Source organism: Aulonocara sp. 'chitande type north' Nkhata Bay, linkage group LG17, assembly GCF_057382095.1.
Source record: "Aulonocara sp. 'chitande type north' Nkhata Bay isolate Kocher_YH1m ecotype deep benthic linkage group LG17, A_spYH_male_GT1.1, whole genome shotgun sequence".
Classification (NCBI taxonomy): Eukaryota; Metazoa; Chordata; class Actinopteri; order Cichliformes; family Cichlidae; genus Aulonocara; species Aulonocara sp. 'chitande type north' Nkhata Bay.
The window spans coordinates 16,783,441-16,799,732 of record NC_141360.1 but is presented as its reverse complement, the minus strand read 5'-3'; the positions used below and the strand labels follow the sequence as shown (position 1 = coordinate 16,799,732).

The 16,292-nt window shown below is 39.6% G+C and overlaps 1 protein-coding gene across 3 annotated transcripts in view; it reads left to right on the top strand.

The window, feature by feature from the left end:
* The first annotated feature begins 11,088 nt into the window (after positions 1-11,088).
* b4galt6 (UDP-Gal:betaGlcNAc beta 1,4- galactosyltransferase, polypeptide 6) overlaps positions 11,089-16,292 on the top strand; it is a 28,247-nt gene continuing 23,043 nt past the window's right edge. The window contains exon 1 of one of the 3 annotated variants that reach the window (XM_086268759.1): positions 11,089-11,855. In XM_086268759.1, the coding sequence (XP_086124885.1) occupies positions 11,741-11,855 (115 nt within the window). In that variant the 5' untranslated portion in view covers positions 11,089-11,740. The remainder of the gene's footprint in view (positions 11,856-16,292) is intronic. The other 2 variants (XM_086268757.1, XM_086268758.1) reach the window with 2 other exon arrangements.

The window sequence follows — 16,292 nt, the reverse complement described above, 5'->3', positions numbered from 1 at the left end:
CCTCTAAGCTTTTGTTATCTGTCATCAGTGCGGTTTATATCAGTCTTTCACAAGTCTTGTGTGCGTAGAGTTGTTTGTTCATGTTAATCACTTTGTTTGATGACATTGATCAGTCATGGCTAACAGCTTTTTAATGAGTGTTTATTGATGATATGACTTCTGATAGAAGTACCTGAAGCTTATACTGCCAACCAGAATTTAGTCTGATCCAAGGTAACTTTTGGCTTTACACTGGGTGCTTCTAACTTTTTACTTAAACAGGCAGGAGGTTACTGGGTTACACTGGATCAGTGCAGTAAAATATAAGAAAATAAGTTGTATTTTACTTATATTCTATGAGATGGACTAATTTAGGGAAATTACTGCAATGTCGCCACTAATAATACATTTGAATTCATATACAAAGATTCAGCCAGTTCACATCAGTAAAAACAACCATTATGCCAAGAGCAGAACATAGTGACTGAAAAACAAAGTGTTAGAGCAGGTTTCACGCATTTCTCTCTGAAAACAGTGTGGCAATTCTAATAAATGAGAGGACGCTGAAGAAAAATAAATATGCTTTTGATATAAGAAATGACTGCACTGCACTCCATCATACAGCTCCAACCTCTTCATCAAGTTTGCGGACGACACAACGGTGGTGGGTCTCATTAGCAACAGGGATGAGACCGACTACAGAAGTGAGGTGAGACGCCTGGCCACGTGGTGTGCTGACAACAATCTCTCTCTGAATGTGGAGAAGACGAAGGAGATTGTTGTGGACTTCAGGAGAATGCACACCCAACATGCTCCTCTGACCATTGACGGAGCGTCTGTGGAGAGAGTGAGCAACACCAAGTTCTTGGGTGTGCACATCACAGAGGATCTCTCCTGGACGTACAACACCACAGCACTGGCCAAGAAATCACAGCAGCGTCTCTTCTTTCTCCGCAAACTAAGAAGAGCAGGAGCACCAGCCCCCATCATGTACACTTTCTACAGAGGCACCATCGAGAGCATCCTGTCGAGCTGCATCACTGTGTGGTTTGGAGCCTGCAATGCGTCCTGTCATAGAACCCTCCAACGCATAGTGAGAGCTGCAGAGAGGATCATTGGTGTCTCTCTCCCCTCCCTCCAGGACATTTACAGCACCCGTCTCACTAAAAAAGCCCTTTGCATAGCGGCTGATCCCACGCACCCAATGCAAAGCTTCTTCAAGCTGCTGCCGTCAGGGAGGAGACTGCGGAGTCTCCGGGCCAGGACCAGCAGGCTGAAGGACAGCTTCATCCATCAGGCTGTCAGGAAGCTTAACTCCCTCCCGATTCTGCCCCCTCTCCCCTCTCTCCTCCACGGTCTCACTGAACTCTGTCACACACACACAAACACACACACTCTCTGACTCACTCACTGGCCTGCACCAGTTACCAGTCACTTTGTGGAGCATTGGACTGCCATTACCTCATAAGACTTTGTTGTTACACTTTCTCTTACCGCACACTACTAAATCTCCATTTGCACTATTTGCCTATTTGCACTACTCTGCCTGGTTTACACTCAATGTCACTTACCCATTATATTGTATATTATATAGCTTTCTTGTTATATGTAAAATTGTATTTATTTAAATTTTTACTTTTTAATTATTTTACTTGCATTTTTTAATCACTTTTATATTTAAATATATTTAAATGTTCATTTGCTATTTATCTAGGGATTGAAGAGTAACGCAATTTCTATTCTCCGTATGTCCTGTACATGTGGAAGAATCGACAAATAAAGCTGACTTTGACTTTGACTTTGATAGGAATTGTAGAGCAGTGTGCACATATTATTCTGATTAAGACTTGGGTGCAGTGCAAGGGCGTAGATTTGGCATGGACGGAAGGGACATGTCCCCACCAATAATTTGATCTCTTCGAGTAAACGTCTCATTCACCCAGCGGTGCAGAAAGAGTTAAATTACGTTCTCTACTGGAGTCCTATATCATGTGACAAATATGGCCAATGTGATTGGCTGTGCCTTTCAGGGAGCTCTGTTTAGTTTTAGCAGCGGCAATCCTGCGCTGCGAGCAGGAGAGGAGGATGGCAGCAAAAAGAACCTGGATATAAGAAAGTATTTTTCAAAGAAACCTGTAAGTCACTTAAAGTCAAGTTCTACGGTGGCCCCTAGAGACAAAGCACGTACAAACTCCAAAACACTTGCAAACTCCAAAACACTTGCAAACTCCAAAACACTTGCAAACTCCAAAACACTTGCAAACTCCAAAACACTTGCAAACTCCAAAACACTTGCAAACTCCAAAACACTTGCAAACTCCAAAACACTTGCAAATTCCAAAACACTTGCAAACTAAAAAACGTACAAATTCCAAAACACGTACAAATTCCAAAACACGTACAAATTCCAAAACACGTACAAATTCCAAAACACGTACAAATTCCAAAACACTTGCAAAATCCAAAACACTTGCAAACTCAAAAACACATGCAAATTCCAAAACACAACGGAAGTGCTCCAGGACGCTAGGGGCAGTGTTGAGCTTTTGTTACCTAGTAACTACACAAGCCAGGAAGTACCAATGACCGGATTTGGGGTTTGCAGCCTTAAAGGCCGCATTTTAAGGCCGATTACGTCACAGCGACAAGAGAAGGCTTTCCCAATTCAAAGGCTGCTCGAAATGCGGCCCTCAAATGCGTCCATAATTTCCCTGAATTTTAAGGATGGGTCGGTGTAGCCTTCATGGCCCAACATGTCCCAGATTTCATAGTGCGGTGGTGGTGTGGATAATTTTGCCGAAAAAAAAACGGTGGAAGCGGAGCGGAGGAAGTGTAAACTTTCAGAAGTAAGTACTGAATATTATGTCACTTATTTATGCGCAAATATTTTTTTAATGAAGAACATTAAACCATTATTGTTGGCCACATGTCGGGAAAGTTATGTGACATTAGTCATGTCTGTACTTTCAGAATTAACTTGGTTTTAAAGCCTTTACTTAAAAAAATATATATATAGTCGATCTTAATCTTACAGAGATTGTGATGATTTTGTGGATAATTAAAGTCAGTCATATATCCACAAACACAACAAGCTGAAAGTCAGTGATGCTGCTCGGTTTGCAGTCCTGAATATCACAGCACAAGGAAGATTCACTGCACTGTTAATGTTAGCTATGTTATATTGCTGCCTCTGTTCGGTGGTGTCGAGCCAAACGGACTTTAACGTGTGTTTGAACGAGCTGACGGTTCACTCGTTAAGCTGAAAGAAAGATGCTTTAATCACAGGAGTCACACATGTGTTCACTGAACCATCTGGGAACTCCTCTTGTTTCGTAATAACACAAACACTAAATCCTCCTTCTTTTGTGCTGTTTTGTAGCAGTGTATACACCTGAGACTGTCACCTGTCTGTCTGTCCTGCACTCTCTCTCTGTTTCTTTCTCTCTAATTGTGTAATAAAAATATGAACATGTGTTAATAAGTTACACTTGTGTTTGAATCCTGCAGCTTATCACACATTTGATTTCCATGTGTGACAACTGCAAGTGTCCAGAGTGAGGACAGACTGAGGGACCCACTGCTGCACATCATCTGTGAGGCTTTGCACCCCTGATGATCCACCAGGACAAACTCAGCAGTGTGTGAGGAAGAGGAGGAGGAAGAGCCAGCAGCAGCTGACAGATGGAGAGAATAGACAGACTGTTCCCTGTTTGTGAAGAACTGCTAGAAAAGTTTAAAATAACTAATTGTCTGTCCTGAATCAGTCTTATTAGGTAATGTTCAAATAATATTATCATTCCAGTGTTTTCAGTGTGGGAGAAAGTACTCAGGGCCTTAAAGTTACACACTATGAAAGGCAGCAACAAGTGTAATATTCAGAAACCTAAAGTATGTATCAGCAGCAGAATGGAGCTAAAAACAAATGTTTGTTTCAGTTCTATGAAGCTTTGAGTATTTTGGATTAGTAGCACTGCTGTGTTTGTTGCATCATATTGCTGTAATTGTTTATATGCTTTATATATTCTGAGGTAAGTTGATCTATAGTGTTACATCATATTCTGTAAGGATGTTATGTGTTTGTAGACTTTCTGCCCAGTTTGACCCATTTAGCAGACGTCAGCCTGTTTAAAGCTCTGATATCTATTCTGTATGACTTAAAGCAGTTATGAAATGGTCTGATTTTCTCACCCAATAAAGGAATATTTCATATATCAGTCTACTCTTCATTTTATCAGAAACAGTTATCACAGCTTGTACATTTTCTTTTTATAAATATATGTAAGCAATGAGCCAAATTTAGTAATGCCAGCATGAAGGAACAACATTTGTCTCTTATATATGATACACCTATATATGCACTGTCAAAGATACTTGTCTTTGAGTGAAGATTTAAGGTGATAAGACATATAAATAACTGCAACTTGAATCTGTACTGAAGCTCAGTATTTGACACAGAGTTCATGTTCACTGCTGTAATAGCTAATAATGATTAATATAATAACTAGAATATTGGCCATATTATATTTACATTACCAAAGTGATATGACTTTAGTCTCATGAACAACATCAGCTAATTCTTATTTACTAATTAATCTTGAAATGACTGTTCAGTACAGAAATGAAGCCCAAAAATCATGTTTTACTGTCCTGTGGTCTCAGCCTCAGATACTTATCAAATCACACAAAGCTCATGTAGAAACAAACAAACAAATGAACAAAATATGTTCTCCTTCATTTCTGTCAAACCAAGTTGTATGACACGTTTCCAGCGGTTAGTATCACGGTTGCTAGGCAACCTGGGAAGCGCGACGGAGACTAGACCGTCCCATACAGACAAACTTGCCGTTTATTTTGCAAATCGAGCTCAACACTGCCCCTAGCGTCCTGGAGCACTTCCGTTGTGTTTTGGAATTTGCATGTGTTTTTGAGTTTGCAAGTGTTTTGGAATTTGTACGTGTTTTGGATTTTGCAAGTGTTTTGGAGTTTGTACGTGTTTTGGAGTTTGTACGTGTTTTGGATTTTGCAAGTGTTTTGGAGTTTGTACGTGTTTTGGATTTTGCAAGTGTTTTGGAGTTTGTACGTGTTTTGGAGTTTGTACGTGTTTTGGAATTTGCATGTGTTTTTTAGTTTGCAAGTGTTTTGGATTTTGCAAGTGTTTTGGATTTTGCAAGTGTTTTGGAGTTTGTACGTGTTTTGGAGTTTGCATGTGTTCTTTAGTTTGCAAGTGTTTTGGAGTTTGCATGTGTTTTGGAATTTGCATGTGTTTTGGAGTTTGTACGTGCTTTGTCTCTAGGGGCCACCGTAAAGTTCACTCATAAAACCTGTACATCATAATAACGTTACAGGCAATGCAAGGCAATACATGCCAACCCTCCCGTTTTTTCTCGGACAATCCCGAATTTCAGTGCCCCTCTTATTAGGGGAGACCGGGGATAGTTGTAACGTGGGTCAGTTGTAACACTTCCAATTTCTCCAATCAGGGCTAAGTTTCAAATGATGTGACTCATCCTGTGCATGCCCAATTCAGTTCTGCTATCACACGTGAAAAATCAGCACATTTTGTCAAACACAGACAATTTAACATGAAAAAAAGTAATTTGTATGCCAAAAAGTAAGTTTTTCTACTTTATTTCAATTTGTGATAGCATTATCTGCTTTGCAGTTAAACTCATCAAACTTAAATTATGTTATTTGTATGTCTATGGGGATATATTCTGTGTAAGTCTTTAGTGCTAATGTTTTAGCCGTTGGCTGTAATGTTAGCTAGTTCATGGCTATAGGAGTCTGGGTCAGTTGTAACAGCAACAGTCTGGGTTAGTTGTAACAATAATGCAGATGTTACAACTTGCCACACTATTACTTTAACTTATATTAAACAAGTTGGGGCAACGACATCAGCAGAGAGAGGTTCACTGGTCGCATTTGTATATGCGGTTAATGCCATTGGAAACACAATTCCTCCACTGTTTGTGTTCCCACACATACATTATGCAGACCACTGTGTCAGAGATGGACCAGTAGGAAGTACTGGTAGTGGAAATAAGTCAGGATGGGTGCAAGAAACAGATTCCCTCATCTTTCTGAAGCACTTTGCAAACCACACCAAGGTAAGCCATGATAAAAAGTAATGGAATTGCGATGCTGGTGAACAACTACATTTTTTCAGCTTCATTGTTATGTTCAAAATTGGTGCAAGAGTTGTAGGTTATAATGCCCACTGAGCCAATGAGGCCAAACTCAAGGAAGACCAACCAAAATTAATGAAATATTCAGTTGCAGAAAATTCCATAATATGTTTTTTTGGGGGGGTTGGAATATGTTCAAAAGCTAGATTTCTGCATTCTGTCACACACACACATAGCTACATAAATGGATGTAAGTGCATTCATGTGTTGAATAAACAAAGATTACATGTTAATGTTTTGTTAGTACCCTTATTTCATTGTGTTACATTTTACCCCAGGATGTGTTACAACTAACCCAGACTATGGGGTTAATTGTAACATTTCACTCTTTGTGTTTGAGACCATACCATGCAATGGGTAATTGTGCTGCAGAGAAAATAGCTGCACTATTTAATAGCAGAGACATGTAAATACTTTGCATTACATTTTGAATCCACTACCTTAAAAGAGCTTCAATTTACAGACAGAAATGTCAAAAATGTTACAACTATCCCCGGTCTCCCCTACTCTTTCTGGGTTGCAAAATAAACTTTTAAAAAATTTTCAGGCGAGAATGTAGCTGTGCAAACTTCAAATATCTGAACCGGGGAGAACAGCAAACTCCCGGCGCATCGTTTTAGGCTTTGGCCCACATCAGTCTAAAATTGTATGTAACCATGAATAACCTGTTGCCATGTCCACCAGGAGAGACTGGACAGTATAGATGTAAAACAAATATGCCAGCAGTTTCTCAGTTAATGAGAGGAGCAGGCATGTGTTTGGCTCCTTCACATAGTGGACATTGAGTTGTTGTGTGGGACACCAGTAGTCCATGTCTGTTGCTGTAACAGTAGTTCATGTTTAGAGTAAAACACCCCAGCTCACTGACTTGATAGGGGCAATAGTGTGCCTAAAATGTTGCATAATTTTGCTAAGAGATCTTTTACTTTGTGGTAATTTTAGATGAGTAGTTTTATGGACAAAAACCACCAGGTCATTCAGTGTTCCCTTAGTGCTAATGTATCAGAGATGTTGGTGTAATATAACTGAAGTAATGTTGTTAAGTCCTTAAAGTCATATTCTTTTATTGCCATGACTGTATTTTAAGCTATTTTTATTTTTGTATGATATCTGATTTATATGAAATATGGTTGAAGTAAACTAAAGTATAAAATACTTAGTCATTTGTTTAATAGTAACTTAACATTATATAATTCACATATAAAACTATGAATTGTAATTTTAAATGGTTTAAAAGCACGTAGAATAGCATATGTAGGCAAGTATATTTCTCCTTTTTTTAATTTTTATTTATTAAATCAAGAAGCAAAGACGAAAAGGAAAAAAAAAAAAAAAAAAGAAACAGGGCAGGGTTCGGTGGTTGAATCATCCGTCCCCACCAATGCCAAAACCAAATCTACGCCCTTGGTGCAGTGGAAGATTTATGCAAAGGAAACCTGCATTACAATATTACAATAGTGCAAACTATTCCACCATACAAACCTTAAACAGCTGACCTTTATTTTTACTGCTTTCTACATAGTAGATACATATTGAAGACAAAGATGTGAAGCAAGATACATGGAATTATGCAGCACAGAAAAAAAAAAAAACTAAATATCAGAAAACGTTGGAACAGTATGGTAAACACAAATTTTTCTTTAAAAAGTTTTGCCTGGTCAACTTCATTTGTAAATGTTCATCCTTTCCTGTCATTCAGACCTGTAACACATTCCAAAAAAAGGTTGGGACGGGAGCAATTTACAACTAGTAATCAGGTAAATTGGTTAAATAATAATGTGATTTGAAACAGGTGATGTTAACAGGTGATTGTAACTATGATTTGGTACAAAAGTAGCATTCAAGAAACATCTAGCCCTTTAGGAGCAAAGATGGACCGAGGATCGCCAACAAATACGTGAAGAAAATTATTGAAATGTGTAAAAACAATGTTCCTCAAAGAAAGAAGGAAGAGATTTGGATATTTCACCTTCAACGGTGCATAACGTAATTAAAAGATTCAGGGAATCTGGAGGAACTTCAGATTCTCAAGCCCACCACTAATGCAGTAAAACACATCACACAGAGGCACAGTATTACTAATGGACTGGACTTCCACAGCTCTGACATCTTCATTATTAAAGCAGTGTGGGATCATCTTGACAATACACAGAACAAAAGGTGGTCAGCCTCCAAAGGTCAGATTTTCAATAACCTTCAAGAAGTCTGGAGAATTATTCCTGAATACTACTTAAAAAAAGCACAACAAAGTAGCCAATAGTCAATTCACTCTGTACATGACGGAGGTGGCAAAAAATGGTCAACGGCCTGTATTTGTATAGCGCTTTACTTAGTCCCTATGGACCCCAAAGCACTTTACACCACATTCAGTCATCCACCCATTCACACACTGGTGGCAGCCACAGCTGCCCTGGGGCGCACTGACAGAGGCGAGGCTGCCAGGCACTGGCGCCACCAGGCCCTCTGACCACCACCAGTAAGCAACAGGTAAAGTGTCTTGCCCAAGGACACAACGACCGAGACTGTCTGAGCCGGTGCTCGAACCGGCAACCTTCCAATTGACAAGACGAACTGCCAACTCTTGATCCACGATCGCCCCAGACTTTCTTTAAGTAGAAGTACTGATAGCTGTTTTAAAAAAATACTCCAGTAAAAAGTTGAAGCAACTTCTTTGCTCAAAAAAAGTGAAAAGCACAGGCTCTGAAATGTACTCACAGTAAGAAAGTAAAAAGTAGCTTCTTGAAGGACAATTCTACTAAACATCTCTGTAAAAATTTAACTTTGTGCTATGTTAATATAATAATAAAACAATATTAGATAGAACATGATACTACAAATGTTATTCAAATCTAAATTCTAACTCTAAGGACTGTACTCAGCTTGAATCTGTAATGTAGCACACAAGCAGTGAAAGGGAATTTTAAAAAATAAAAATTTTCTGCTGTCTACATTGTATAGGGTGACTTTGCATCCACACCTTAAAAGTAAAATGAGTACAGTCAAGGGCTACAGTGGAATTCAGCAGGTAGGGGAACCCTAAGATCTGTGTAGTAGTTCAAAAGAAGGAAAAGAATCACAACTCCAATAATTTCTTATAAGAGCTTCAGCAGATTTTCTTAGTGTACAGGCTGTGATCAGGTTACCCCCTCCCCTTTTTTCTGCTACACTTGATGTAACCTAAATCTGACCACGAGGACCACAGCCACTGAGCACCAGTCAAACAAACAGCATTACCGTGAATTCACCACAGGACTGCATATATTTTTGAATAACACAAAGCTGGTATAGCTTAGTTTGATTTGCAAAATTGTTTACAGCATAAAAATACATAATTTATCAAAACACACCATATACAGATCCAGTACATGGTTAAATTGATGGCTTTACATGCAAGCTTAACATATGCAGTTTATCAAGCATCACTGAGCAGTCCTTACCATTAAATCTAACCTCTCTTCTTTCACTCCTGTCCTCTCTGTCTGCAATCATTCTGGTGCTGTGCAAGAAAAAAGAAAACACAACACAAACACCCTCTTTAACCCCTGACTATAGCACATGACTGTGCGTCTTTGATCTCTTTTTATGCGACGTCCCCTGGTGATTAATACACGAACAGGATTGACTTTCACGTGTTACTGTTCAGGCTTAAATCAGTTTGATTTTTGAAGGCCCGCAGTGACGTGAAATAATGACTTCTCCCATATCCCTTAAACCAAAAATAATGAGCCTCTTTTAAAGCAGTAGAAAGTACAGCTATTTGTTTAGAAATGTAGAGAGAAAAGTAAAAGCTGTCAGAAAAACTCAAGTAAAGTAAAGATACCTGAAAATTCTACTTAAGTACGGTAACAAATACTTTGTTACTTTTACTGGAGTATTGTTTAACAGTAGTATCTGTACCTCTACTTAAGTACAGAATGTCTGTACTCTGGCCAGCACTGTGGAGAACATCCTGTATTGTGCCGGTACAAAAAGTCTCCAGCTGAACTGAACGACTGCAGACCAGTAGTCAGGAAAACCTTAAAGCAGCTGATTATGACACCAACTGAAACTCGAGGTAAAAACCAGACTTCCCCTGCAATCTGCATACAAACAACACATTGAAGTGAATGATGCTGTCCTCTACATGCTTCATCATGTCCTAGCTCATCTGGAGGAATCTGGCACTTTTATGAGAGTTCATTTTTCAAACGCTTTCAATACTATTCAACCAAATATACTCAAAGACGAGCTCACAGAGATGGGAACAGATTCTTCCTTTGTTTTCTAAGTCACAGACTACCTGACAGAAAGGCCACAGTTTGTGAGACTGGGGAACTTTGTTTCTGGAATGTTAATAAGCAGTATGGGAGCGCCACAGGGGACCGTTCCAGGTCTATTTCTTTTTCACATTTTATACAGCACACTCCTGCCACATCCAGAAATACTCAGATGATGCTGCCATTAGTGGCATGCATCAGGAATAGACAGAATCTAAATACAGGGATCTTGTAAAAGCTTCCAGTGACTGGAGTCACAAAAACTGCTATTATTTTGAACACCTCTAAGACGAAGGAAATGATAGGAAAGTTCTGAGCAGTAACAAGTATAAATATCTACGTTTACACCTAGATAACAAACTAGACAGTTGATGCCATCCTGAACAACTCCAATAACCCAATTTATAACATCTTCATAGACGAAAAAAAAACCCAAATCAATACTGGAAGTCGCCCGTCTTTTTGTTGTCAAACGGAGAAATACAGAAAATGATTCGCCCCCACAGCCATCAGGCTTTTCAGTTCTCATACAGTTAGCAGATATATGATTTTTCCCTCTGAGATCAATAGTTATTCTTATTATTTCTTATTCTTATGGCCTGGATGATTGAGAACCGACACAGACACGTCACGCTCATTGGTTTTCATGGAAATGTGGAGGAGCACACCCCCCGGAAACAGTGCAGTGCCAGCAGAAAATGAATCGGAAGTATTACTTTTCTGTTTTCGTGAGTTTATTTTTCAAATCATTCTGCACTTAGTAGTGTTGAATGCCCCAGCCGTGCGAGATCACAGTGTCGACAGTTTGTGGAATGAATAGGCTTATCAGCTTGATTTGATGAAACAGGGTGCCGACTGTGTGGAAAACGTTGCACCGGCTGAGAGCAGACTGATGGAGAAGGCAGAGCGGTCCTGCCCCCCTCAATGACCATCTTCAGCTGCTAGCGATAAAAGTTCTCGCTGGCGACACTCTAACTATGGGCCAGTACCATGAAATCCCTTAACTACTGCTGCCACTAAGTCGGTCGTGGAACTCTTTCACAATGCCCGGCTGCTGGTACAGCTGGAAGCTCACAGTAGCCTGATAGTAACGTTACAGGCCTGCTTTTACCATCTCGAAATTTCTTGGCAGGTGAGAGCAGGCCAGCTAGCACTGCTAGCGTTAGCCTTTTCCGCACTGCACCTGTAGTTTTTGATAGTGCAGTTTTTTCCTCTGGCCACACCTGTGCATTGACATCTACCAACTGGAGGAACATTTAACTTCAAAAAGTATTTTTATGGGATTCTTATCGGCGAAGAGAGAAGCGGGCATAAGCTAAAATGGTGAACTGGAGGCGGCTGCTGCGAATGTCCAACCGATCATTTTTGGCCTTCATATTCATCTTCTCCATGTCCACCACTTGTCTCTACTTCATTTACGTGGCTCCCGGAATAGGTTAGTAATCAGCAGTTTACGCTAACTACCTAAGACGGTAACAGTTAATTTAATTACGTTTGAAATACCCTCTGCACCTTAACCATCTGCTGCTGTTGTAGTTGATACTAACGGTAAACAAGGTCGCTAACAGGCTCACTGTTTCAAGTGTGATACCAGGCTCTTAGGTTTATTTGGACTTAATAATTTTGCTATGTTAATCAGTCAAATGTGTCTATTGAATTAAAACATTGAAATAATAAAATACGCACAAGAGGGTAATGTTTTGATACTAATTGTCACTACATTGCTGGTTTATGAATGGGATGGAATGATTATTATTTTATTTGTACTATTTATTTTGCACATAGTGTTATTTTGGTGAAATTGAAAAAAGTATTGTTAGGTATGGGCGCTGAATTCTGGAACTGTGTTGTAATGTTTGTTAAACTGATTATATTTTATCCCAGCATTTGAGCAATATTGCTTAAGACTTTCCAAAACTGCCTTACCTGAAAAAACTTATTTCAATATTCTGTTTAGATCTACTTTTGAATGAAGGCAGATTCCAGACTTAATCAACTTAGTAGCATATTTCCAGTCCTTTTATGTATCTGACTGGTTGTATAGTAGCAGCACCACCCCTTTCATGCTAACATGCTCGCACCTAGATTGGGAAACCCTTACTTAACTTACTAAGCTGGCAACCCCCTTTGCTGACAAGTTGATAACTACTTCTGTTGGCATAGCTGAAGCCAGTTAAGGAAAAGAGATCCTGGATATTTTGAACTTGCTCTGTAGTAGGGCTACATCTATTGACTATTTTAGTAATATAGTATTCTATCAATTATGCAATTGATTGAGTAATCTGATAAGAATTACTTTTGTGTTATTTGTGAGCAATAATAAATATTCAAAGAGAAAAAACACGGGTAATGTAAAATCGGCTGCTCATATGTTTGAATTTTAGAAATTGCAGTGCATACATTAGTGTATGCACTGTGGTTTTTATTGAGGGGAACAAATTCTATTTTTCCCTCGCTTTAATTGTTTTTAACTACAGCTTGCTTTAAATACAACTGTGTTGACTAGAGAATGGGCTAAATTATTGAAGACCCAAAGTATCAATAACCAACATTATATTGAAAGCACTGCTTTTGTTAGTGGAGAAATTAAGAAAACAGATATATTATCTCTACATAAAAGTTGTCAGCATAAAAGAGCCTGCATGTGAGGGGCGGGTGTGGCACAGCTCTGTCTCACACACACCCGCAGACCCTGGTCTTTGTGAGGATGGTGGAGAGAATTAAATGTTCAAAAGTTTGGTTGTGCTTAGCTGGAGTCAGTGCTGACAGTGCTTATTGCCTCAAATGCAACAGGTCATTTGTTTGTAAAGGCAGAAACACAAGTATTCTGTGGAAACGTTTAGTGAATGTCCATCATATTCAGTCTGAGAAATGTCGTTTTTGACTGCCTACCTTGTAGTCCATCTGGCATTGCTCCAGGTAAGTTATGTTAGCCACCTAGAGCACATGTGCACAATTAACTATATTACTGGTTATTTTATCTAAAATATAAATGTGGTTTATGGTTTAAAAGTAACTACTAGTAGGTTGATTCTTATGAATACGTACATTCAGTATGAGATGGTCAAAATGTCACCTGAACTGAAGTTCAATACCCAATGCCAGTTTCAGATCACTCAGTGATTTGGAGGCTGCAAAGTATGACAACATTAAGCCAATGCATCCCTCTGTTGTGTTTTTGTTTGTTTTTGACAACACAATGATTGTGTCTACACACATACACATCATGAAGAGTAAAGAGGTGAAGCAGGTATTGAGACGTTGAGCTCAGGTGGAGTGAACTAAAACAGTTTTTTTTAGGGTCCAAAACAGGGGTACTGTAATCACCATTAAAGTTTAGTGGTGGTGGTAGGCCTTTATCAAATGTAAAATTTAAAAAAGCTAACTTTGTAGCTGGTCCTGTCCACCACGTTTAGTTTTACACAGGGAAGATCTACAGTAAAGCTACAAAAGTTGGATTAAAATATGCAGATCAACTGATACTGATTCATCTGATGCCATGTTTAAATTAGCTGAAGGCCAACGACAGCCGCAATGACACCTGCTGACAGACATGTCATGAACACACACCAGTTTTATCCAGGATATAAAATATTGTTTATTTTAAAAGATCTATTTTTTCTCTTTTGAATATTTGTTCATGCTCATAAATAAGACAAAGGTCTTTCATGTCTGATTATATCAGACTCAAATCTTCATGCTTGAAGCATGAACAGGCTCTCAATGCATCTAACCTAGTGGCACACGACATTGCAAAGTTAAAGAAGCCCCATTTGTGCGGCAGTATCACAAGTGATGGTGCTGCCTCCATAACAGAAAAAATCTTGGGGTCATAAGGAGAATCCTTGAGGAAGGTCCAAATGCAACTCGGAACCATTGTTTTCTGCATCAGCAGGCCCTGGCAACAAAGGATATGGTTCCCGAGCTTCCAGAGACATTAAATGATGTCATCCAAGTGGACTACATTAAATGGAGCTTAAGATGTTTTTAAAACTGTGCCAAGATGTTGGCAATGAGCATGTGCAGCTCTTGTATCATGCAGAGGTATGCTGGCTTTGGTGGGGAAAGGTGCTGTCCCGTTTTTATGAACTACGATCGGAAATAGCGGTCTTTTTGGTGTAGAAGAGTTCGCCTCTTGCAGATCTGTTTGGTAATACTGTGCAGTTCAAGCTGCACAACATTGTCATTCAAAAAATTTGATGTTGGAAAATTTGGGGTCGTAGTTTGTCATATGAAGGTGATGGTGGGTCCAAAAGCCAGGTAGAGAACCACTGATCTGTAGAATACGAACTTTATTAATCGATAGCTACTACCCTAAAATGTTTACTTTTAATGTTACATGTTTAATTCTGACTCTGCTGATATCTTACAATAGAATAGAACTTGTTGTTGTTGAACAAGGAGGCACTCCTTGTCTATTGCATAAAAATAACATTAAAAAAAATTATGATGATTTTGGGTTGTTGTTGTTGTTATTATTAGAATATTTTATTTCAAATTTGAATACATTTCTAGATTTTATCAATTCTGTGTATTACTCTAATAATTGCTCAATAGAGAAAAGCGAAATCATAGGTAAGACTTTTGACGCCAACTTCCGATTGAGTGAAAGGTGATCTTCTCACTCATTTCTCTGCATTCAAACATCTTCAGGAAAGGGGCTTCAGTTGTCACGCTGTTAATATCAAGCCACTCCTGAAACAGATGATATCAGAAGTATCTCACTCACAAAGTGGGCTGTTGCTCAGTGATCCAAAGTCATTTTTTAAGATAAAAGTGTATTTTGTGTTCGATTTGGAAATCAAGGTAATGGAATCTGGAAGAAAAGTAGAGCTATCAGGAGATTTTAGACTTCATGTGTCCATCTGCTGACAAATTTTATTAAGATGGTGATTTCCTTTTTCAGCAGGACTTGAACAGAACTACCATAACTACCCGAAGGTTTACTGACTATATTATTACTATATTATTACAACTTCCATTAGGGATTTCTGGGACTCTTCACCATGTAGTTTTAGAACTGAAGAAGCTTCTTGGATAAGAAGTGAAACAGCTTAAAGAAGTCCAGTACTCCTGTACTCACTCTACACCTACGACTGCACAGCGACTAACAACTCCAACATCATTGTGAAGTTTGCGGACGACACTACAGTGGTGGGTCTTATCACCAACAGTGATGAGACAGCTTACAGGGAGGAGGTCAGCGCCCTGACCCACTGGTGTCAAGACAACCATCTCACCCTCAACGTCGCAAAGACAAAGGAGTTGATAGTGGACTTCCGGAGGTGCAGAGAAGTACACACCCCCATCACCATCAACGGCGCTGCTGTGGAGAGAGTGAGCAGCTTCTGGTTCCTTGGCATACACCTGGCTGAGGATCTTACGTGGTCAGTACACACAAACAAAACAGTGAAGAAGGCGCAGCAGCGCCTCTTCTTTCTCAGGAGACTGAAAAGATTCGGCATGAGCCCCCGCATCCTCAGGACCTTCTATCACTGTGCCATTGAGAGCATCCTCACTGGATGCATCACCACCTGGTATGGCAACAGCACCGCCTACAACCGCAAAGCTCTCCAGCGAGTAGTGCGGTGCTCTGAACGGATAATTGGAGGTGAGCTTCCCTCCCTCCAAGACATCTACAGGAAGCGGTGCCTGAGGAAAGCGGGGAGGATCATCAAGGACTCCAGTCACCCCAGCCATAAACTGTTCAGACTGCTTCCATCAGGAAGGAGGTTCTGCAGCATCCGGTCCCGTACCAGCAGACTGAGAGACAGCTTCTTCCACCAGGCCATCAGACTGCTGAACACTTCATAGACACCTCAGCTTCACTACTGGAACTTTAACATTATGCACTCCACACTGTACAGTAATG